The sequence below is a fragment of the Pezoporus flaviventris genome, unplaced genomic scaffold, assembly GCF_033815535.1.
Source record: "Pezoporus flaviventris isolate CSIRO_AGI_PZ_B2104156 unplaced genomic scaffold, CSIRO_AGI_Pfla_v1 ptg000035l, whole genome shotgun sequence".
In the NCBI taxonomy this organism is placed as follows: domain Eukaryota; kingdom Metazoa; phylum Chordata; class Aves; order Psittaciformes; family Psittacidae; genus Pezoporus; species Pezoporus flaviventris.
Genome location: NW_026892583.1, coordinates 11,760,776 through 11,784,246, shown reverse-complemented (window position 1 = coordinate 11,784,246; position 23,471 = coordinate 11,760,776). Strand labels below are relative to the sequence as shown.

General features: G+C 45.3%; 1 protein-coding gene across 4 annotated transcripts; it reads right to left on the bottom strand.

Moving 5' to 3' along the window:
* Positions 1-576: 576 nt before the first annotated feature.
* Positions 577-9,829, bottom strand: MAPK1IP1L (mitogen-activated protein kinase 1 interacting protein 1 like). Of its 4 annotated transcripts, XM_061462613.1 has the most exons (5): positions 9,350-9,583; positions 6,774-7,060; positions 2,474-2,501; positions 1,256-1,945; positions 577-805 (listed from the first exon to the last, which is right to left on the bottom strand). In XM_061462613.1, the coding sequence occupies exons 2-5, from the start codon at positions 6,830-6,832 to the stop codon at positions 794-796; spliced, it is 789 nt and encodes a 262-aa protein (XP_061318597.1). In that variant the 5' UTR covers positions 6,833-7,060; positions 9,350-9,583; the 3' UTR covers positions 577-793. The 4 variants fall into 4 exon arrangements, with proteins under 4 accessions (XP_061318597.1, XP_061318599.1, XP_061318598.1 ...); XM_061462615.1 differs by lacking the exons at positions 6,774-7,060; positions 9,350-9,583 and adding an exon at positions 9,741-9,829; XM_061462614.1 differs by lacking the exon at positions 6,774-7,060 and having other exon boundaries at positions 9,350-9,621.
* Positions 9,830-23,471: the final 13,642 nt, after the last annotated feature.

Below are 23,471 nucleotides of genomic sequence, written 5' to 3'. Positions count from 1 at the left end.
CTAAATGGGAATCAGTTTCTCTTTACACAGACCAAGCCAAACTTCCAACCACCACAGAATGAGAACTGGCAAAATGATGTCCTCATTTGCATGCATAAAACTCACATCTGTTGATTTAAAGTTAACTGCACATCCAGGTTATTTAATTTGCACATAAATGCCTGTTTGTGAACATGAACAGTGTGCTGACAGGTCAGACCAAGTATTTCAAATCTTCTCCTCCGTAGTCCAGACTGAGCAATAAGGTTCGAGTATATACAAAATGCTGAGAAAACCTTCAAGTTCCCATGCTCTGTCTCTTTAGTCTGAATGACTGTAGCATGTTGAAAAATTAGATTTCTTGACTAAAATCTTGAAATACTTTTTATTGACTTTAGAACAACCTGAAAATAGACAAAATATGACTATCCATCCATTCAGTGACCAGCACAAGTCTGGCAACAAGACTTAAAGCATTCATGGAAATTTAATAATTAACTTCTAAGTCCTTGGGCCTGATTCCTTGTAATTCTTGGCAGCTCTCATTTTTCCAAGGAATACTTGCTAATATTAAGATCCACAGATGTTTTCTGTGAGATTTCTGCTCTTTGTAATTCACTTTATTAAACCAAACCATATACCAGCATATGAGCAAAGAAGATTTATGCAAACTGCTCCTTCATACCTCAAATGCACATACAAGAGGCAAGTATTCTTCATAGCCCCCAACATTACTGAAACAAAAACTGTAAAAATCTCTATAAGTAGTGGATGAAGGTGGGAAAACTACAGTATTTTGTTGCCCAGAATGTATTCAACGGTAAGGCTGCAAGAGACAATAATTCATGGTCAATACAGGCTTTTCATAAAGCAGTTAATTCAGTTACAAAAATTTTTAATTAAAACTTAATTCACCCTTACAAGATTTTATTCCCTCTGTACGTGCTCTAGAAGCAGTCTCTCTAGATCAGAGACTATCTTCTCCTTCAGAATTTATTACAAGGCTACCTATCTTTTTTTTTGCCTTTCAGAGAAGGCTTCCCAAGTAGTGGAAGACCACTGTAATGTAATGCTTAGACACACCCCAAGCTGATGTAATTTTACCATTCTAGGATATTTAGTTAAGCATTTAAGAAGTTGGCTACTATTCCACTGACTACAGAAGGCAGATGTGCTGAAATTCCTAACCTGCACTAACAGATCTTATGCTACCGAATTTCCACACTTAAAAGTATAACGTTTCTAGAGTAATTCAAGACCAAAATGAAATACTCACATGAGGACCACTAGGCATTGATGGAGCACCAGCAGGACCAGATGGCACTTGAAAAGGATTAGGGGGCGTAGGATACAGTCCTGGAGCTGGATATAATCCTGTGGGTGGAGGAAATGGACCTGGCGGTGAAGGTCCCCATGTTCCAGGTGGGACCGTACCCCATGGTACTGTTGGCGCAGCCCCTGGAGTCTGGGTAGGAGCGGAATATGGCCCTGGGGGTGGATATGGCATGCTAGGTGCAGGATACTGCCCTCCTATTGTTGGTCCCCATGCTCCAGAGGGCATGGATCCCCATGGCCCAACAGGAGCAGGAGGTGCAGCTGGCTCTGTTGGACCACCATAAGGTCTTGGAAGCTCTGGAAAGGGCATATTTGGTGGAGGATATTGCCCTGGTGGGACAGGACCTGGCACAGTTGGGGGTGGATATGGACCACCAGGAGGAGGAGGAAATGGAGCAGGCGGTCCAGGGGGCATTGAAGGATACATTCCTGTTGGTGGAGGTCCAAATGGCATAGTGGAAGCGGACGTATTTGGTGGCAGTCCAGTTGGTGCCATAGGGGGAGCGCTTGGGTTATTCCAGGGATTTGAAGCTGGCCAACCCTGTGGTGGCTGACCAGGTTGCTGACCAGGTTTTGTACTGCTCACTTTGGAGGTTTTAGCAGGAGATTGATCTGGTAAAGCATCTGCCAGCTAAAAAACAAAGCACCAGTGAGAATGTAAAATGTCTACTGGACTTACTAGTTGCAGACATTCACCCACTATGTGTGTATGTTTCAGCTGCCAAAATAGGAAAACAGCTCTTTGCTGCTGCACAGAGATGATTACATTTATTTTTGTGCATCTTCTATCATTAAGGAAAAAGAGGCATTCTGACATGCTGCACTTAGCAAACCAATGGTAGAAAGTGACCAACCATACAGAGCAATTCTGCACAAATCCAAAGGGATTTTTACAGATTGCCGTTATATAACTATTCGGACACTATTAAACCACAATTCCTTTGGTAATATTATAGTAGAAAAGAACCCATGAAGTGCCCAGCAGCTTCGTGTGTTTAATCCACAGACTGCTACATCTACCAAAAAGCAAAACACCACAGCTGCAGTACAGAGGAAATAACCTCTCAACTGTAAGCTCCCCTTTCTTGAGAAAGCATGTCAACTTTTAGACTGAAGTAACCAACTGGCTGATCTCCAGGAAAGAAAAACTGCTACTTACCGAAAAATCATCGGTTCCAGACATTTTTCTGAAAATTAAGGTAAGATACAAGTTAAAATTGTTGAAAACAATAAAGTATTTCAAGCAAGAATCAGAGACAAACTCTACATTTGTATCATTTAAACCACAGTAAGTGCTGAACTGAGAGCACCTCTTAGCAGTGGCTTTGTTTAAATGACTGACCCATAGAGATGTGGGCCACCCAAATACTTCCCTCTTGATAAAATTCTCATGAAAAGGCAAATCTTCAGCCTCTACCTGTCTCACGTAAGACAGCAATGACACAATGTAAATGGGTCACATTACACTAAGAAAAAATATTTAAAGTATTTATACCAAGCAGGAAGCCTACCCAGACAGCAATGCCTGACAAGTATTAAAGCTCTTCTCTAAATTAGGACTCAGAAAAGGTAAGGCAGGCTGCTGCAGATAAAGTTTATGCTTCTAAAACAAAACATGATTAAATCCCCACACAGATCCTATTGTTAGAAGTAAAGAATATAGTTTCCTGGTGCTTTATCCTCCATTTCAGAACACACCAAAGATAGTGGATGCTCTTATTTACATTCACTGTTTCCACCAAAACTGAACACAGACACAGCAAAGGTGTCATTAATGCACACCTGACTTTACAAGAAACATTGCAAACAGGGATCAACGAGTCAGGTGCTGCCTTTCCATGAAGGCAACTACTGCACTTAAGAGCTTTCCAGAGCTTCATCTCAAAGAACACTGACAGGTTTGTCAATCTTCATTAGCCATACAAAAGGACAGCTGAAGGTATATTCAGTTTGACTGACTGACAAGAAATACTGACTAAAGGTGAAGAACTGTTAAAAGGATGACCAGGAGCAGGTGAAATAGATGGACATGCCCTAGTGCAGCCAGAAGGTTTTAGGACAGAGTGCAGGAGGAGACAGAGAGGAACATAAGAGAAGATCTTTGTTTTCCCTTCTTGATAGTGAAGACCTTTTAACACAGAGACTGGTCTCAGGGATGGAGGTTTGTGCAGACAGCCTGTGACAAATGGGTTTATGAGCTCCATTAGATTATAAATTACATAATGCAAATAATGTACATATAAACTAGTCTTCTCTGAAACCATTTTGTAAATTTATTGCTATTGGCACAATTTCCTAATCTTAGGACAGTAGAGAATCAGAACAAGGGCCCATTTAGCTCAGCATCCCATTTTATCTTCAACAATGACTAGTAGGGAAGAATGAGAACAGGGATGACATCCCAATACTTCAATGATGCCAAACTCAGACACTCCTGAAGTTGAAGGCAATTTCTATAAAATAACAACCCTCAGATAATTTATTTTCCACCAACATGTCTAGTTTCCCTGCTTGCAGCTACAACATCCATTGGCAAATAAGTCCACAGAATCGCTATTTGTTACACAAAAAGGCACCTTCTTTTTCGTTCTGTAACTGGATCTTACTAGTTTCAGATGTTGCTCCTTCACTCTTGCAGCTGAGGAATCAGTAAGTCTATCCTTACCCACCCTGCTCGTGCTGATGATTATTCCATGGATTTTTATCATTTTCTTTCAGCTGTTACTTCTCTGAGGCTGAGCTCTTTTTCAGTGACCCCTGAACAGCAGCTATTCCATACCTTAGATTATTCTGTGTCTTTTCGAGTCTTTTCCAATTCTTCTGTATCTTTTGATATGACTGACAAGAAAGAACCACAGAGAATTCAAGATGCGGGATAACCACTGTTTTATACAGTTTCATAATTATGCTCTGGTTTGTGTCCTGTTCTCTTCCTATTGCTTCTTACTGTTTCATCTGCTTTTTGATTGCTATGGAACTTACACTTTAGTAGCCCTATTTCATTCCTTGGTGTTAAGGGTCAGCCCATCATGTTATATATGAAATTATATGCACCACTCTATTACATCAGATTTATCGACACTGAATCATATCAGTGTCCCTTTAGGCACTGGCAGCTGTTCTAAAGTCTCCCTGGAGGCTTCTTCTCCCCAGGCTGAACAAGCCCAGCTCTCTCAGCCTGTCTCCACAGCAGAAGTGCTCCAGCCCCAGAGCATCCTCATGGCTTTCTCTGGGCTTGCTCCATCAGGTCCATATCCTCTTATGTTGGGGGCCCCAGAGCTGGATGCAGTACTGCAGGTGGAGTCTCACAGGAGCAGAGTAGAAGCAGGAAAAATCACCTCCTTCAAACTGCTGGTCACGCTGCTTCTGATGCAGCCTTACACTTGGCCTTGTTGAACTTAACAAGGTTCACACAGGCCTACCTCTCCAACCTGTCCAGGTCCCACTGAATGCCATTCCTTCCTTCTAGCATGTCAACTGCACCACACAGCTTGTTGGTGTTGACAAACTTGCTGAGGGTATGTTTGATCCCACTGTGCCTGACAAAGACATTAAACAGCACTGACCCCAGTAGCTACCTCCAAGGAATGCCACTCATCACTGGCCTCCACCTGGACATCAAGCTGTTGACCACCCAGATAGCTCACTATTCACCAACTGGTCCACCCATCAAATCCATACAAGCACAAACATTTGAATCTTTGTATCAGATGAGACAGTCATTGATCTGAACCATGTATTTGTTTCAATTTGAGAAACAAGCAGCAGGAAAGTGGTTTCTATTCCTGTTGTTAACAGCTCAGCCATTCAAAAGATATCTACCAGAAAAAGCAGAATTTCTCTTCAACAGATACCTCTTAGGTTGAGTTCATTAGTTTTTGCAATGAACCATGTTCAGTTATAATCAGAAGTTGATATGTGCTTCTTAGTGTCAGCTTTTCAATTTACCTGTACAGACAGAAGCTATTTAATCTAACCTACAACATACAATAACTTTTTTACATAAGTGCACATATTCATAAGCAAAACAAAAAACCCCAAACAGGTTAGCAACACCAAATCAGACCAAGAGAATCAGCCTTTCTTTAGGCAGATGGAGAGATGGGGTAAGACCCCCTGAAACACAGGCCTACAAGACAGTGGAAAAAGCCAAGAGAAGAAGTTGGAATATATGCAACAAGGAAGAGAAGGGAGAAAGGAAACAGGCCTAAAGCAAAACTCAGAAGAAAATCCCACGATCTTTCACAAAAGTGACAGGGAGTAGTAAATTCAAGTCAAAGCAGTGGATGAACACAGCTGAAACAGGCCTGCTCACAAAATATCAACACATATTCCCAGTATTTGTCAGCAGATAATTTCTAAGTGTCTGTGCCATAAAAATTAAGGAAACAATTCTGCTGCATGACTTATGGAAAAAAAAAAACATAGTTAAGCATATCTTATAATGAGATTTAGTGGCTTTTTTACTTCGGCAAGCAGACAAGAGCAACATTTGTTGGCAACATTTGGCACAACTGAGTCAATGCCAAGCATGTCAAGGATCTTCTTGCAGACAGGATGGCCTACTTCAGGGACAGTTTTTAAACATACATTTAGTCTGGGTGCTGCTGCCTTAGTTTAACAAAAAACCCTGAAATTACCATTAGACACAATCAGACAACATATGAACTAATTTGTACTTAAATCTAGGATATATATTCAAGTTGTTCAACACTAGTATAAGGAATTTCAGTCAAAACCTTAAGGAAATAAAAATTATATTGGGAAGTCTTGCCCAAGGCATTCCCATGCTCACAAATTAAGAGTCACTGTCAGAAGACCTCCAAGTAACTCAATTCTAAAGTCCCCAACTGGTCACATGTGGGCTCAAGATTTTAGAAAAATGCACTGAATTGTGCCTTGACTAGAATTTTAGATTCAGTAAACAAATGGATTCCCATTTCCTGCTGAAGCCTTCCATGAGCAGCGCTGCACAAGCACCGATACGACCAGAGAAGAGTCAATGTCACAGATATCTGTTTTGACACACTTAAACTCTACTTCTAATTACTCTTTCCTGGAGTTGGGGGATGAAAGAGTGACTGGAAGGAGGAGGGTTCAGGAGTTTTAAGTATTTCGGCAGGGTACAGAAAGACTACAGAACTGGCAGCATTCAAATTGAAGTCCTGCTAGCATCCACTGTGCTCTAAGATGTCCTTTGTATTCTGAAGCCATAGCCCCTGGAAACATCCCTGCTTTCCAGAAGCACAGAGCCTGCCAGCTCTGGACTGCTGGTCAGGGCACCATTGCTCAGCCCCCTCTGAAACACATACGGCCAGAAGTACAGAACTAAAGCAATGGAGAGAGCAAGATGAAAGACATCTGCAAGAAAAAAAAGGCATCTAGGAGCAGAATCTCTCTCATCCTTTATCCTGAAGAGTAAGTAATGAGAAGACATGAAGGATTTCCACTGCACCTACCCAGAAACCACACACGGCAGATTCTTCAGACAACAGTCCAAGGCCTCCTGGATGCCCATGAGTTGCTCCCAAAAATTAACAGCAGGTAGGTGATACAAGCTAGCCTGCTGGCTCCACACCACAGGCTGGAAAAAGGCTGGGAAGCACTCCTCACACAGCAGCGGCAGGCTAGTTCTACCAACAGCGCTCAAGAGCAACCAGCGGTTTTCAGAGAGGGCTGTGAAAAGCCCATTTCTGAAAGTGTGGTGCTAAGTGTGGCATGCTAAATCTGTCCTACTGAACAGTTTCTGCAACAAAATAGCTCCACAGTGGATTTTTAAGCTCTAAACACTCTTTGATCACATCCAGCCCAACTGAAACTGATGGATGTAGTAGCATTTTTTTCCCCATGCTCTTGCCTTTCTTGGCTTCTATCCATCATTAGTCCTTAGAGACCCTTGTTAAAAGAGCTGTCCAAAACACTTTGTTTTACTCAAGCTATCCAAAACTAAGCATCAACTGCTTTCATTTTTGAGTTGTATGACATTTTTCCAACAGTTGATGTGCCAGATATAGTTCCTGTCTCCAAGATCATCTTTCAAACACTGAAAAATGCTTTCTAGATGCTAGAGACTTTGCTGCATTTCCACTGGGTGGCATGGCTCTATCAGCAAAGAGGTTCTTTTGTCACTCTAACATGACTAATACCTAGCAGCATAACCTCATCTACAACAAGATTTCTGCCCACATAAATACAACTACCCAACATAGCTGTACAGATAAAATGGAAGAGAGACCAAATCTTTGACAGCTTCTAAATGTTTTCTAAAATATGTAAATTTCTGCAGCTTCTACCTTCCAGCTTCAAGCATCAACATTTTATCGCTGCCTTTCTCTACCCTTAAAGCCTTCCCAGCAGCTGCACTGATGCACTTAGGTACCTATATGCAGTCATTTAGTCTGACCTGCATGTTTATTTCTTGGGAGAATAAAGGCAATTGATAAAGACACTTAAGGGGAAAAAAAAACCAAACCAACAGTTGCATCATTAGTATCTGTGTGAGATTTGATGATCTTCCTGCTGCTTCCTATGTCTGTTTTGACTGACAAAAAGGACAGAAGTCAGATTTTTAGTTGTCAGATTTTTCAGGACAGATTTAATTAAGACTGACAACCAAAATGTTGCATTTGCTATAAATTATCAACTGCCAGAAAAAAAAGAAGTCTTCAGAATAGAGGTCTTTTCAGTTTCCAAGACCTATAATATACAAAGACATAAGGAATTGTAATCTGTTCCAGTTTTCTACTCATGACAGGCCATTCAGTTTCACAGCTGCCTCCCCACCAAGACCAGACCTAATCCCTTCAGATGGTCACATCACAAGCAGATGGCTCCAAACCAGGCAGACATACATCACTTTTAAGTCAGTTTGTTCACGGGCCAGCTGTGATAGAAAATCAGTGCAGAACACATAAGTCTCTACTCCTGTCCACACCATCCTACTCTGTGGATCTTGCAAAAGATCTATTGGTCCAGCAGCAGCTCAGAATAATTAATATTTATCTTCTACAGTTGCCTTTATACTTTCTTGAGAGCTATGGAACCTATTCTTATTGTGTTATCCTCATTTTTAAAAGGTGCTTTATTTCTCATTTATAGGTTTAGCTTCTAATTATCAGTTCTTCTGAAGTCTGCTTGAACTAGCTAGAAAGCAATTTAAAGAACACCTGTGACCTCCTCCTACCATAACTTTATACTCAGGAATTATCAGCTCAGTTACTTGTATTTGTTCTTGATGAAATAAGCATACTGACCCCGAGTGTGAGGGACTATGAAACAACTTCACTGCAGGGCTTTTAGTGTGTTGCTCTCCCCCACAGTGAAATGATCAAAGCTGTGTCTCATAATCGAGTTCTAGCCTCAATAGTGCCCAACCAAACCACACATTTTTCTGCTCCTTAACAGAAGCTCTTTTCCAGGGTAACTGTTTTTCAAAACAAAAATCTCTATGAGTAAGGCTGACATCTTGATTTGGTGCTGGAGTAATGAACTCAAGCTTTAAGAATATGATAAGTGCTGCCTAGGACTGGCCTGATATTTACCATAAATTTTGTAGCAGCCACTGGTCTTCACGGGTCTGGCGCGGGGGCAGTTTTATTTAACAAAAATAAAGTAAAAACTACTTTTGTTCTTACATCCACTGACAATAAGGTTGAACAGCATGAGATCAACAAAGTTTTCCACGGAATTCACCTAGAAACAGCTCTCTCTCAGGCACAAAACCTGTCAGATAATTAGTTATCTCTCAAAGCAATGTGCCCATTGTACCACACAGTGCTAGCTTTCCCATTAAGCCAGTAACCTTAAGTGTATTAACATTTGATAAAATGGACTTTATAAGATAAACTATTAAAAATTCACTTGCCTGAGACCCGTTTACTGAAGAGCTTTTAAGTTAAAAAGTCACTTAAAATCCGATCCACGCTCTTCTATAGATTACGACCATAAAAACAAGCCCACAAGATATTTTACCCAGTCAGGACCGTTACGGCTACAACCTTTACACAGAGTAAACCAGGATCCGCTATAAACGAACCTTCCCCGCTCTGCAGCCGCCAGCGGAGGCCGCCCCAGGCAACGGAAAGCGGCAGTAGTCGTCAGGCGACCACCGGTACCTCGGGGCGATCCGCCCGCCCCAAGCGGCGGGTCCCCAGGAGCGGAAGACCGGCTTCCACCACTCACTCGGGGCCGGCGACCCCCGACACCACATCTCCAGCCCAGCAGGGCTGGGAGAGACAGCGGCAGCTCCCCACCCGCCCCTCCGGGGAGCGGGAAGAGCCAGCTGCGGCCCGGAGGCCCCCGGGGCCGGCCCCGCCGCTGAGGTGTGGGATGAAGCCCCCTCCCTTCCCGCTCCTCCCTCCCTCCCCTCCGCACCGGTGTGCCCCCGCTCGCTCCCTGCCGCCGGGGCCGGCCCGGGCAGGGGGTACCTGTGCAGGCGGGGAGCGGCGCGGCGCGGCTCAGGCCAGGAGCGAGGCAGCAGGCGGCGGCCCGCAGCACCACCACCGCCACCCCGAAGCGCAGGCGGAAGCGGAACTACGTCACACACCCCACCTCCCCAGCTCCCGGAAGGTCACCCGCTTGGCCCCGCCCCCCCCGGGAGCAGCGCCGTAGCCCCCGCCCACACCGCCGAGGGCACGTGACCGCGGCTCCTTCCCCGCTCCCCCCCCCCCCTCCGCCACCTGTCACGTGGTGCTTTCCCGCCCCTCCCGGGCCCGGCGCCACAGGGGCGGCCTGGCCGTGGGCTGCGGTGCGGATCCCGGCTGCCAGGCAGCGCGGAACCACAGCGCACGGCGCGGGAGATGGGCTGGTTCAGCCGGGGGAGGGGAAGGCTCCAGGGAGACCTTAGAGCAGCTCCAGTGCCTAAGGGGGCCGACAGGAAAGGTGGAGAGGGGCTTTTGACAAGGGCCTGTAGGGAAGGGACAACGGGGAATGGCTTTAAACTGACAGAGGGGAGATACAGGTTAGATATTAGGGAGAGGTTACTCACTATGAGGCCCTGGCACAGGGTGCCCAGAGAAGCTGTGGCTGCCCCATCCCTGGCAGTGTTCAAGGCCAGGCTGGACAGGGCTTGGAGCAGCCTGGTCTGGTGGAGGGTGTCTCTGTCCGTGGCAGAGGGGTTGGAAATGGATGAGCTTTAAGGTTCCTTCCAACCCAAACCTGACTGTGATTCTCTATGAGATTTCATTTAAAATTACCCAGACTGTGCAGTTCTCACACTTCCGACCTAAAGGATGGACAGGCATGCCTGAAAACTTGGAGGTTTTCTTGTAAGGGAGCACAACCTCCGAACCTGTATCTTCATGTCCTCACACCCTTGCAGTAAGGAGGACTGAATACATCACATCGCTTCCCTGCCCTGCCCCTCCAAGACATGGCACTAATCCTGCAAGCATTTGCATGCACAGATAATTCCGTTAAACTCAGCAGAAACACAGGCATGGGCAATGCCGAGAACATGCCATTCGTGTCCCATGCGCTGCCACCCTTCCCCTCACCAGCGCCCATCTATTTCTATTTTTCACAGTCATTACTGGGACATTTCTGAAGCAACTGGGGAAAACCAGCAGCAGGAGCAGGGCCCAGGCATTGGGGTAGCTGCAACAGTTGCAAAACTGCAGTATTTTTACTTATTTGCATAAATCATTACTACCAAAACGAAACAGACGTTTGCTACAGACCCAGTCCCAGGGTGGCACGGTAAATTTGTTAATCTGTTCCCCTCCAAATTCAATTAAATGACTTGGAAAATTTAGTCTGGCTGCACAGTTCGTAGTGGACCTGCTCAAGTTTGTCCAGAGGACCTGCTCAGAGAGCTGGAGCACCTCTGCTACGGAGACTGTGGAGAAAGCTGGGCTGGTTCAGACTGGAGAAGAGAAGGCTCCAGGGAGACCTTAGAGCAGCTTCCAGTGCCTGAAGGGGCTGACAACAAAGCTAGAGAGGGGCTTTTTGCAAGGGCCTGTAGGAATGGGGAATGGCTTTAAACTGACAGAGGGGAGATTTAGATTAGACATTAGGAAGAAGTTCTTCCCTATGAGGGTGCTGAGGTGCTGGGACAGGGTGCCCAGAGAAGCTGTGGCTGCCCCATCCCTGGCAGTGTTCAAGGCCAGGTAGGACAGGGCTTGGAACAACCTGGTCTAGTGGAAGGTCTCCCTGCCCATGTCAGGAAGGCTGGAACTGGATGAGCTTTAAGGTCCCTTCCAACCCAAACCATTCTGTGATTCTGTGATTTTTTTGCAATTGTGTTTTTGAGTTCATCAATCACTTGGAGGGACTTCATGTAGAAACAGCACTTCTGGCATGGCATCTTCCTGCTGCTGCGTTCCAGGCACAGTGGTTCAGCTCACCTACGCTTTTCCACACTCACATGGGCCCCACCATGGGGCCCATGCAGTCCACTGTTGCCTGTACTGCGGCAGTGATAGCAGGAGTCCCCAGAGCATGACTTTTCTTCCTGAACAATCTGGTAGTTAAAACCTTAATTAATGAGCAAACACATGGCCAACAACAGTGATGATCTATATCATCTACCTGGATTTGTGCAAAGCATTCAACATAGTCCCACAGGACATCCTTGTCTCTAAATTGGAGAGACATCAATTTGGTGGATGGACCACTTAGCAGATAAAGAACTGGCTGGATGGCTGCATGCAAAGAGTTGTGGTCAATGGCTCAATGTCTGTCTAGAGACCAGTAACAAGTGGTGTCCCTCAGGGATCGGTGTTGGGACCGGTCTTGTTCAGCATCTTTGTTGGTGACATGGACAGTGGGATTGAGTGCACTCTCAGCCGATGACATCAGGCTCTGTGGTTCAGCTGATAACGCTGGAGGGAAGGAATGCCATCCAGAGGGACCTCGACACGCTTGTGAGGTGGGCTGATGCCAACCTCATGAGGTTTAACCATGCCAAGTGCAAGGTCCTACACCTGGGTCAGAGCAATCCCAGGCACAGCTACAGGTTGGGCAGAGAAAAGATTCAGAGCAGCCCTGTGGAGAAGGATTTGGGGGTGTTGGTTGATGAAAAAATGAACACGAGCTGGCTTCAGTGTGCGCTTGCAGCCCAGAAAGCCAACCGTATCCTGGGCTGCATCAAAAGGAGCATGACCAGCAGGTCGAAGGAGGTGATCCTGCCCCTCTGCTCTGCTCTCGTGAGACCTCACGTGGTGTATTGTGTGCAGTTCTGGTGTCCTCAACATAAAGAGGACATGGAACTGTTGGAACAAGTCCAGAGAAGGGCCACGAGGATGATCAGGGGACTGGAGCACCTCCCGTATGAAGATGCCTTCCAGTATCTGAAGGGGGGCTATAGGGATGCTGGGGAGGGACTGTAGTGACAGGACAAGGGGTAACGAGTTAAAACTTAAACAGGAGAAGTTTAGATTGGATATAAGGAAGAAATTCTTTACTGTAAGGGTGGTGAAGCACTGCAATGGGTTGCCCTGGGAGGTTGTGAATGCTCCATCCCTGGTGGTGTTCAAGTCCAGGCTGGACAGAGCCTTGGGTGACATGGTTTAGTGTGAGGTGTCCCTGCCCATGGCAGGGGGGTTGGAACTAGATAATCTTAATGTCCTTTCCAACCCTAACTATTCTATGATTCTATGATATCTCACTTGAAGTACCTCAATCATACTCAAGTATCAAATTGGGACTGCAATAGCACTTTCAATCAATATCCATACCAGCCAACCTCACCAACCTCCATGTTAGGATCACCCAATGTGTAATAAATGCACCCCCCCCTTTCTGAAAAAGCAGAAAGAATGGTGAATTTTTGTACAAATATTCATTTTTATACAGAGCTTTCCCCTCCTTCAGGCAAATGCAGCTCTCCATCTGTGTGTATATATATGCTGAAGGCTGTAAAAAGAGCCGCAGGTGCAACTTTACATAATTTGTGTGCAATTGGTCCATCTTAGTGCCAGGAGTAGGACTTGGGTCTAACACTGAGCCCTGGCCACATCCTATTGCAAGACATTACTTTGCACTCAGAATTATGTAATGGAAAAAATGTTGGGATGAAATTGCAAATTTAGAGCTTGTGTGCAGCTCTTAAGGAAGAGAAAGGAAGCTGAGTGAAGGAAATTTGGCTCCCAGCTAGTAAGAGGCATTATTTTCTGTGCCTCCATTGTAGGACCTGCTATGGTATTATTTAAATTATTCAGAAAGGCTGTCTGGTATAATAACGTGAGGGCAGTTCTTTATTACAGGTCCATGTTGGTGTGTGTTGCCTGTGCTGTTGCCTGTACCTTACAGGTGTAGGTTGCTTTCTTTTTTCTTCAGCATCATATAAATATTTGGGTTGGAAAGAAACTCTGGTGTAACCTCCTCAAAACAGGGCTGGCTTTGAACCTTGTCTGCTTGAGTTTCCAAAGTCGCCAAAGTCAGAGATTGCACAACCTCTCTGGAGCTTTAGCCCCATCCCTAAATACAGGCACTGTGAATACTACCACTATTCCTTGCCTCTTCGTCAGACTTTCTCTTGCTGCAACTCGTAACTGTTCCTGATTGTCCTTTTGCCACAAGCCTGTGCAAAGTATCTGCCTGCTTTGTAACGCCCCTTTGCGTGGCTGGAGGCTGCAGTGAGGTGCCTCCTACATTCTCTCCTAGCTCAAAAATACAATTTCCACTGCCTCTTTTCCTATATCATATGCTCTCACCAGCCAATCATAGTTTGTCAACCTGTAGTTTGTCAACCTCTCTCTTTCAGTATCAAAAGTGAGCATAATTCATAGAATGAAATAATGATTTGGGTCGGAAGGGATCTTAAAGGTCGTTCAGTTCCAACCCCCTGCCATGGACAGGGACACCTCCCACTAGACCAGGTTGCTCCAAGCCCCATCCAGCCTGGCCTTGAACACTGCCAGGAATGGGGCAGCCACAGCTGCTCTGGGCAACCTGTGCTAGTGCCTCACCACCCTCACAGGGAACAACTTCTTCCTAATATCTTATCTAAATCTCCTCTCTGTCAGTTTAAAGCCATTCCGCCTTGAACTGTCCCTACAGGCCCTTGTAAGAAGCCCCTCTCTAGCTTTGTTGTCAGCCCCTTTAGGTACTGGAAGCTGCTCTAAGGTCTCCCTGGAGCATTCTCTGCCCCAGAGCTGGGTGCAGTGAGGTCAGGTTTCACAAGAGAGGAGCAGAGGGGAAAATCCCCTCCCTCAACCTGTTGGTCATGCTTCTTTCAATGCAGCCCAGGATATGGTTGGTTTCTGGGTTGCAAGTGCATATTGCTGGCTTATGTCGAACTTCTCATCAACCAACACCCCCAAGTCCTTCTCTTCAGGGCTGCCTTTAATCCAGCCTCTGCTCAGCCTGTATTTGTGTGGGAATGGGCTGGGAATTGCCCCAACCCATGTTCAGGACCTTGCACTTGGCCTTGTTGAACTTCATGAGGTTGGCACTATCCCACCTCTCCAGCCTGCCCAGGTCACTCTGGATCCCATCCCTTCCCTCCAGTGTGTCGCCCATACCGCACATTTGGTGTCATTGGCAAACTTGCTGAGGGTGCGCTTGATCCCACTTGCCTGCCTTAGTCTTTACTTTGGGGTAAGGGACCAAGAAACAATAGTTAAATTGTCCAATTTAGCACTTTTCAGGGTCAGGAACACAGATCATGAAATGTGGCAAGCATCAAAGTCAGGAAACTATCACACCCAGAGGGCTGTGAATGCCACAGAGCAATAAATCCAGAGGAACAATAACAGTATCTTTTTTGTCCCTTCTGCTTTTACATCAGCTCATCAGAAGGAGGAATGGAGGTGCAGTGGAGGCATCCCTTTTCCATCCAGCCCTGAAGTAAAAGGATTAGGTTTTATTTTTTTTTAATGAGTTTCAAATTGCGGACTGTAATGTCAGTTTTCATTAAGGAAATGCCAGTGTCTGACAGTGAGATGTAAGATATTAGGCTTAAGTTACAGTGTTGATTCTTCCTGGGAGATGTCACTCAGCTTTTATATTCATGCTTCACTGTGTGCTGTGAACATGATGCGCTCTGAAGAATTAGCTGAGCCACCCTGAAGCTAGATTTTAAAGGATAGCAGATGGTATGTTCAATGCATGTGGTAAGCTTTTATATGCTTTTCCCCTATGGCCAATCACTGACTGATCATTTATTTCAAAACCCCCATAAAATAAATCACTCTGGAAGTGATGCTGTCTCTAGTTAATAAATGCTCTTTCTCAAAGCAGGGGCTTGTTGCCATGAAGATAAAATCATAAAACTGGTTCAAAGTGCATTGGGATGGCAAATGCACCCTATTGAGGAGATGAGATAAACTGGAATGAACTGGAAAGGAAGCATGGCTGTCTGCTTGTTGTGAAATTACAAGCAGGTGAACTGTCATTAAAGACATCTCACCAGGCACTTAGGTACTAACACAAGAGTTTTCTGTGATTTTTGGGTACATTTTCTTCCCACAGTGGAGGATATGTAGGGGCTTGATCTTGTGTCAAGCTTCTGCGTCAGTTTCTTTTCAGATCTTGTAGCTAGTGATTATGTCTGGCAGCATTAAGACAGAGCTCTTTTCACTTTTTTCTTGTTCTTTAGTGAATGGGAAGTAGAAAATTCCCCTGTGTGACACCAGTAAAGAGAGACACCCACCTTATCCCCAACCCCAAAGAGAGAACTGTAGTACCCTGAGGATCCAAACTTTTTATCAGTCTTTCTGTCCTCCCCATCCTCTTTCTTCATATGCCCAATCTCAAGCCATGGCTCCTGGTGCAGTGTTGCAATCCTCACAGTCTCTCAATGAGTTTTGTGACATTTGCTGTTGGCTCCCAGCCACGGCTCCGACAGACAGATGATAATGTGAAATTATGGCCCTTCGTTCTCTGACAGATCATGTTTTCAAGGGCTTGCTGCTGTGCAGACAAGCTGGAAAATTTCATTTTTTGAAAGTCTAAAAAGCAAATAAAAGCTCCCCCCTCCCCCCCATTTTTTTCCACTCTCATTTTGCTATTGTAAATGGAGCTCTTTTTTCTATTTTGGAGAGGGAGAGAGAGGGGAGGCAAAGCTGGCTCATGGAGGCTTTGGCCTGGCAATGAGGGCAGAGCTGATTTTCCCTGTGGCCCATGTTTTCTAATGGATGTGAACATGCAGGCACATAGACATCCCTGGTGGAGAAACTTAATAGTCATAGTGGAAGAGACCAAAGGTCCAGCTGGCCTCAAGTCTCTCAAGTGTGACTGTGAGCAACAGTAGCTCCATAGGAAAAGCAGAAAGAGAAGACATGTGGAATCCTCCCCTCACAAAGCCTCTGAGCCCCTTGCAATTGTCAGTCTGGGGCTATATCTGCATCATCAACTGATGGAGACACACCAAAGGCAAGGCCAGTTCTGTGTGAGGGTATCATTTGTGCTGTGGAGTGCCTGCTGCAATGAGCAGCTCCCAGCAGGGAGAATGTGGCTGGAATTACTATATCTCAAACACTCAATTTTTCATCACTTCCCTATGACACCGTTTCTGGCTGTATTTTGTACTTTTGTTTCCGTGCAAAGCAGCTGGGATATGTTCTTTCACTCAGAGATGCTTCTGTGCTTGGGCACTTCTCTCTGCAAAACCTCTAAGGCTCTTTGAGATCTCCAGTGTTCCACAGCCTAGTTGCATTTCTAGGAGAAGAACTTAGGGATGTTGGTCAGTGAGAAACTCAGCATAAGTTGGCAGTGTGTGCTTGCAGCCCTGAAAGTATGCTGGGCTACATCAGAAGCAGTGTGTGCTTGCTGTCCTGAAAGCCACCTGTAAGCTGGGCTACATCAGAAGCAGCATGACCAACAGACTGAGGGAGGGGATTCCCCTCCTTTACTTCTCTCTCATGAGACCCTACCTGGAGTACTGCGTCCAGCTCTGGAGCCTTCAACATAAGGAAGACATGGACCTTTTGGAAAAAGTCCAGAGGAACACACAAAGATGCTCCAAGGGCTGGAGCACCTCTGTGATGGAGAGAAGCTGGGAGAGCTGGGCTCGTTCAGCCTGAAGAAGAGAAGGCTCTGGAGAGACCTTAGAGCAGCTTCCAGTGCCTAAAGGGGCCAACAAAAAAGCTGGAGAGGGGCTTCTCACAAGGGTATGGAGTGACAAGACAAGGAGAGATGGCTTTAACCTGACAGAGGGGAGATTAGATATTAAAGAAGAAGTTCTTTACTGCGAGGAAAAGTGGGGTGAGGCACTGGCACAGGTTGCCCAGAGAAGCTGTGGCTGCCCCATCCCTGGCAGTGTTCAAGGCCAGGTTGAACGGGGCTTGGAGCAACCTGGTGTAGTAGAAGGTGTGCCTGCCTGTGGCAGGAGGGTTGAAACTGGATGTTCTTTAAGGTCCTTTCCAACTCAAGCCATTCCATCATTCTGTGAGTCTATATATGAAATAAACTCTTCAATGCCAAGTTGCTCATGTGTCTACTTCAGATGTATATGGATGATGTAGCCATCCTGCTGAGGTCAATGATCCACTGATTGGTGCCAAAGAACACATTTACAGTCAAATGGCTTGTAGTAATTCATGGAATGATGCACATAAGGATCATTTGAGCTTGTGAAAGATCTATAAATCACTGATATGACAAAGGTGCTACTGAAGGGTGTGTGATGAATTATTGACATGATCATTCGGTATAAAACATTGTGTGGAAAGCGTTACATCCAGAGCTGATCCAGGGGTGCATGGCAGTGAGGGCTGAGCTGCCTTCAGTGCTTGCATGAGGCTTTATGCAGAGCCTGGCTCCAGGGGACTGCTGTTTTACTCACACATCTGGGATGTTCTAGCAGCTGCATAGAAACTGGCCATTTGATCCAAAATCCTCCAGATGAAGACCAAGTCGATGCTCACCTGTTAATTTCAGTAGTTTTAGGAATCTCTTGGTGCAGTTGAGGGAATTTACGCCATTCCAGGGCTAAGGTTTTGTATTTTATCTTTACCATTCCTGCTCTAGGCAGAGATTTGATGGCTGTAATGCCTTGTCAGTTTTGGGCTATCCATCAGAAAAGCACAAATTTCATCCACTCCAGCTTTAACACATCAAAATCTTGTCGGAGCAGCTAATAGTTACTTAATGCTTTGAGAAAATCTGTGGGTATAACACCCATGTCATTCCTCCTCCTTCTCTTCAGCTCTTCAGGCCCTGATTCAGCAAATAGCTTAAGTGCTGTGATGAAGTGGTGCCTTTTAGTTGCTAATGCCATGCAAAAATGCCCCGAGAATAAAGCAGTTTTCATGATCACTGTTAAGAATCCACTTCCTTCTTGGGGTCTTACTTTTCTATCAGCCTGCTGGAAGAGTACAGCTGGAAAACAGATTAGCCCTGGAAAGACTTGTTCTCAACTAATGAACATACCACAAATGCACTTCTTAGTTATATTTTAGGTCAAATGGATTTGTCAAGCTAATAGTCACCCAAGTCTGAAGGATTCCTATAAATAAATGAGACTTAAATATTTTTACCATGTCTGACAGAGCTCCTATAAAGTGCAAATGTAGCTGCAATTAACTGAAGTCAAGATAATTTCGAGCAAGAGGAATTAAAAAAGAAGAAAACAAACATTTGAACTTTTTAACCTTGGGCCTGTTCCAGCCACATCCCTGGCAATGATAATGAATTCAGAAAATTCCATCAAAATCTGTTCTTTGGACTCTTGAGGCATTTACCATAATGTTCTCAGTTCCCCTTCTCTCTTGTGAAAACAGGAAGAAATTAATGCAGGGTAGTAGCTGTTTAAATACTAGAAAGTCTCCCTGGGTAGAATGACTGACATTTCAGTGATCAATTGGCCGTGAGATAACGGAAGGTTTGGAATGAGCCTGATCCAAAGTTCGCTTCAAAGCTTCCTCATTGATTTCGGGACTTTTTGTATGAGGTCTGAGATGAGAAAGTCTCATCCCGGCTGAGTACGGGTGACAGGTTGGTCTTTGTGCAGGTTTACCCAGGGAGGGGGGGTCCCATTGAAGGAGGGCAGAAAAAGTGTTAATGCAGCACTGGATATTTTTTCATGGAAGTCCTACATCCAGACTTCATCCCGAGCCTTCCCAGCAGAACCAGGCTGCTCTCCCCACCAGACCAGCTCCAAGCTGTATGAGTGAGCATTATACGTTATCTCAGTTCTCCCTGCCTGGGGCCAAGCACTACCCCGTCAATGTTTGTCATACTGTCTGAAGAAATAGATTTCAAAACCCCATTGTAAACTCCCCCCCCCCCCCCGAGTGAATGCATCCTCATTCATTAGCAGAAACACTCCTCCTCTACAGCCATTTAGAAAGAAAAGGAACTGACTGTTGCGATAAAATACATTGCAAAACATGCTGGGCTCCACTCACTATCACAGGGATCTGAGAACGATTGCCTAGTTATTTCGTGCTCCCTGGGGCTGTGCTGGAGGCAGTTTAGCAGAATGGGCACTTAAAAACTGCTTCCGGCAAACTCTGCTCCCTGCTGCTGCCTGCTTTCCTAGTTCCCCTCTTGCTTTTGCTTGGCTCGGCAGGAGCTCGTTCTCCTCCTCTGGGAAATTCCCCGTCCTCTGGTTTCCCAATCCCATGACTGTTGCCTCGGACTTGGTTAATGCGACTGCTGCAGTGCCCGCTCCCCTCCACCACCTCGCCTATATTCATATATTGTTTCCCATTTTATGCTCAGTCTTGAAATCCTTCGGGATGTGGAGTATCTCCTTGTTTTAGTTTTGAGGTTGGCAGGATCGAGCTGCTGTTGCCATACAAATACCGAACATGAATAACACTTCCTAGGTAATATTTCAGCCCAGCATCACAGGGTCCAGGCTGGTTGGTGACCTGAGAAAACCAGTCTCGTCCTGGACCGTGTCACACTGCTTCCTCAGCGCTACTTTAGCTAAACACATTCTGGGAAAACAAGATATGCTGCCAAAATAGCAGAAGGAGCCAACTCCCCAAACAGGAGGCCTTCCCCCGGCTCCACTGTTTGAACCGCAGGCCTAATGAAGTAACAGGAGGTAAAAAAAAACAAGTGCAACGCTCTTTAAACTTCTGAATAGCTCCTAATCACACAAATTGTTCCTAAGGAGCAAGTAGGTAGCAGCAAGGATTGCAGGATCAGATTCCCAAACGATTATGCTGAAATGCAGTAAAACATGAATGCACTCCTTCCTTTCTCTCTCAGCAAAGATTTGATAGCCAGCACTGCAGTTAAATCTAATATTGGTAGGACTTACCTTTCTTTCAGACAAAGTACATGTATTATGTGCCTGCTAAAATGCATTTTCATAATTAAAAAAGAACTGTAATTGGCAAATGAATTAAGCATACTTCTGTGGAGATCTACTCTCATTCATTAACTGATTTGCAGCCAGTTGTTTGCAATGAATCTCCCTGCTGTTAGAAATTAAGACACACTATCATATTTAGACTGTAAAAAATACCAGCATGCAGCCTTATTCGAAATAAGTCAATGGAGTAATGCTTATTTTGATTTTGAGACAAGTAGAGCACATATAGCTGAACTGGGGTGGCTGCTCTCTGAGCTAATCTTCCTCCAGCCTTCACCTGTGGACACTGTTGGGGATGGGCTTTTGGTCCAGCCTGGCATGGCCATTCACATCTTATACTTTCATGTAAGACTAGTTAAGTCAGTGTAAAAGTCTCGTGTTAAAGTACAAATACGATAAAGATGAAGCTGGCAGAGGCAGTGAAAGAATTCCCATGCTTATGATTCTGCACCAGAAAACATGATATAGAGAGAGGGTTACATCTTTTTGCTTTGCTTCCTGCTGCTGTGCATTTCAGGTTAAGGTGGGTAAGCTACGTTTGTGGTTGGAAGGTGTCCCTGCCTGTGGTAGGGGGCTGGAACTGGGTGAGCTTTACGTTTCCTTCTAACCCAAACCATTCTGTGATTCTGTGATGCTACAATGTGGGGGAAGAACAGGAGATGAAAGAGCAGGGGCACAATGTCTGGCCTGGGAAGCCCTTGAAAAGAGGTGACTCTGGTTACCTGCTTTTCCTGCCCCCTCCTTTCCTTCCCTTTAGTTCTTCTCCATCCTTCCTCTTCCTTTCCCCCTCAATAATCCTGTCTGCCTGGAATCACAATAAATAGTGCATCAGATAAAGGAAGGGATTATCTCCTTGTGCTTTTGCTATTAAATGAAGCACAATACCTAAATGTTCACACATCACCGCGGCTCATGTGAGAGAAAAGATCCTTTTATTCCTTGGCTAGTCTTTTGTCTAGCCAAGAATCTGCCGCCCACTCAGGTAATTTGTACCAATGGATTGTACCTGTGGTAGCAGAAGATCCTGTCGGGAGGGAATATCCAGCAGAAACCAAGCATCACTCATGCCTGAGAAGGGCTGGCTGGGAAGGGGGTGAGAGCTGATCTTTATTTTAACTCATTTGGAGGAGAGGACTCAGGAAGAGGCATTTGCTCAAACAGGGAACAGTTTGGTTGGGTTTTTTTTTTGCTTATCTTGAAATGCTTGTGTTCTTAGTGAATCAACGAAGGGCAAGTGCCTTGTAGCTGATGGACCAAACTCATGCCCTCCAACTTACTGCCACCTTTGAATGTGTCTTCACTGATAAAATCTTCTCCTCTTTCCCCTTCACATTTGTCCTTTCCCTCTCTTTAGGCAAAGGACCAAGATTTCTTGTATACAAGGATACCAGAGCCAGAAGCACCACACCAAGGTATAATTTGGCTGAGAGAGTATAAAACTGACAGGAGGATAAAAATGACAGGATGTCCCTCTCGCCAACCGTGTCTTACCTTGGCAGCATCTCAGGCATCTTCTACTCTAATGCCAATGTTTTGCTGTAAAGACACAGACAAGAAAAGCCTTCAGCATGCTTTCAGCTCCCAGCTCGCCAGGCCAAAGATGTCCTGAAAAGTGAGGAATTTCTGAGGAGGCTGAAGATCACACAGAGATATTCCTAGGCAAAAACACCAGGGTGGAGATTTCATATTCCTACTGACAAGAGGTCACAGCCAGCCACACAGGGAAAAGTCCCTGTTGCACCCTGGCACTGGCTTCCTTTCTCAGTCCAGCTGTCACCCCAGACTCCCCTTCCTAGCTGTCCTTTTCCACTCAGGTTATCCTTTGTGCTCCTGCAGACTCTTCCCTTAGGCTGATGGCACCCTTTGCCTCTTCGAAGTATTAGATGCCTCTGAATAACACTAAGGTGCTGATAAATTCTGGGGCCTGTTCATTTCTAATGTGCTAAAACCATCAGAAAAATATCTAAAAACCTGAAATTACCTAATTTTGCAACTGTGCAGGTGGAGAAAACCACTATGTCAACTACAGTAGAGCTATTCTGTTCCACTGTACACTCTCCCACAGTATTATCATAGAGTTATAGAATGGTTTGGATAGGAAGGGACCTTAAAGACCATCCAGTTCCAACCTTCCTGCCATGGGCAGGGACACCTTTCACCAGACCAGGTTGCTCCAAGCCTTGACCAACCTGGCCTTGAACACTGCCGGGGATGGGGCAGCCACAGCTTCTCTGGGCAACCTGTGCCAGCGCCTCAGCAACCTCACAGGGAAGAACTTCTTCCTAATATCTAATCTAAATCCGCCCTCTGTCAGTTTAAAGCCATTCCCCCTTGTCCTGTCCCTACAGGCGCTTCTAAGAAGCCCCTCTCTGGCTTTTTTGTTGGCCCCTTGAGGCACTGGAAAATGCTCTAAATTCTCCCTGGAGCCTTCTCCAGTCTGAACAAGCCCAACTCTCTCAGCCTGTCTCCACAGCAGAGGTGCTTTCAGCCCTCAAAGCATCTTCATGGCCTTCTCATTCCAAAAGGTCCATGTCCTTATTTTTGAATCCCAGAGCTGAGCACAGGACTGCAGGTGGGCTTTCACAAGAGCAAAGTAGAGGTGGAGAATCCCCTGCCTTGACCTCCTGGCCACGCTGCTTATGACACAGCCAAGGTTACGGTTTTCTTTCTGGGCCTTTCTCCTCCCCCTAAGTCAGAGGATGTGAAGTTTGGGATGGCTTTGAACAAGTTGTGCAGCAACACAGCCAGTGCTCAGATGGATTTTTCATGACTAAATTTGCTTGATCTTTCTTTTTTTTTCTTTCTTTTTCCAGGCTTTGGCTATCAATTAAAAGAACACTGAAGGAACACTACTCTTTTGTCTTGTGTGTTGCTCCCCTACAAAATAATGAACTGTTTAATACACTGGAGGCAATTTCAAATTATCTAGTTTAATGAGGAAGGTTGT

What these genes read in the sequence shown, in the direction of transcription:
- MAPK1IP1L (XM_061462613.1), bottom strand. Translation starts at nt 6,832, where the DNA reads ATGGGCATCCAGGAGGCCTTGGACTGTTGTCTGAAGAATCTGCCGTGT. An exon ending in CTGCCGTGTGTGGTTTCTGG is followed by an intron (nt 2,502 to 6,773) that starts GTAGGTGCAGTG and finishes CTTAATTTTCAG; the next exon opens with AAAAATGTCTGGAACCGATG. An exon ending in CTGGAACCGATGATTTTTCG is followed by an intron (nt 1,946 to 2,473) that starts GTAAGTAGCAGT and finishes TTTGTTTTTTAG; the next exon opens with CTGGCAGATGCTTTACCAGA.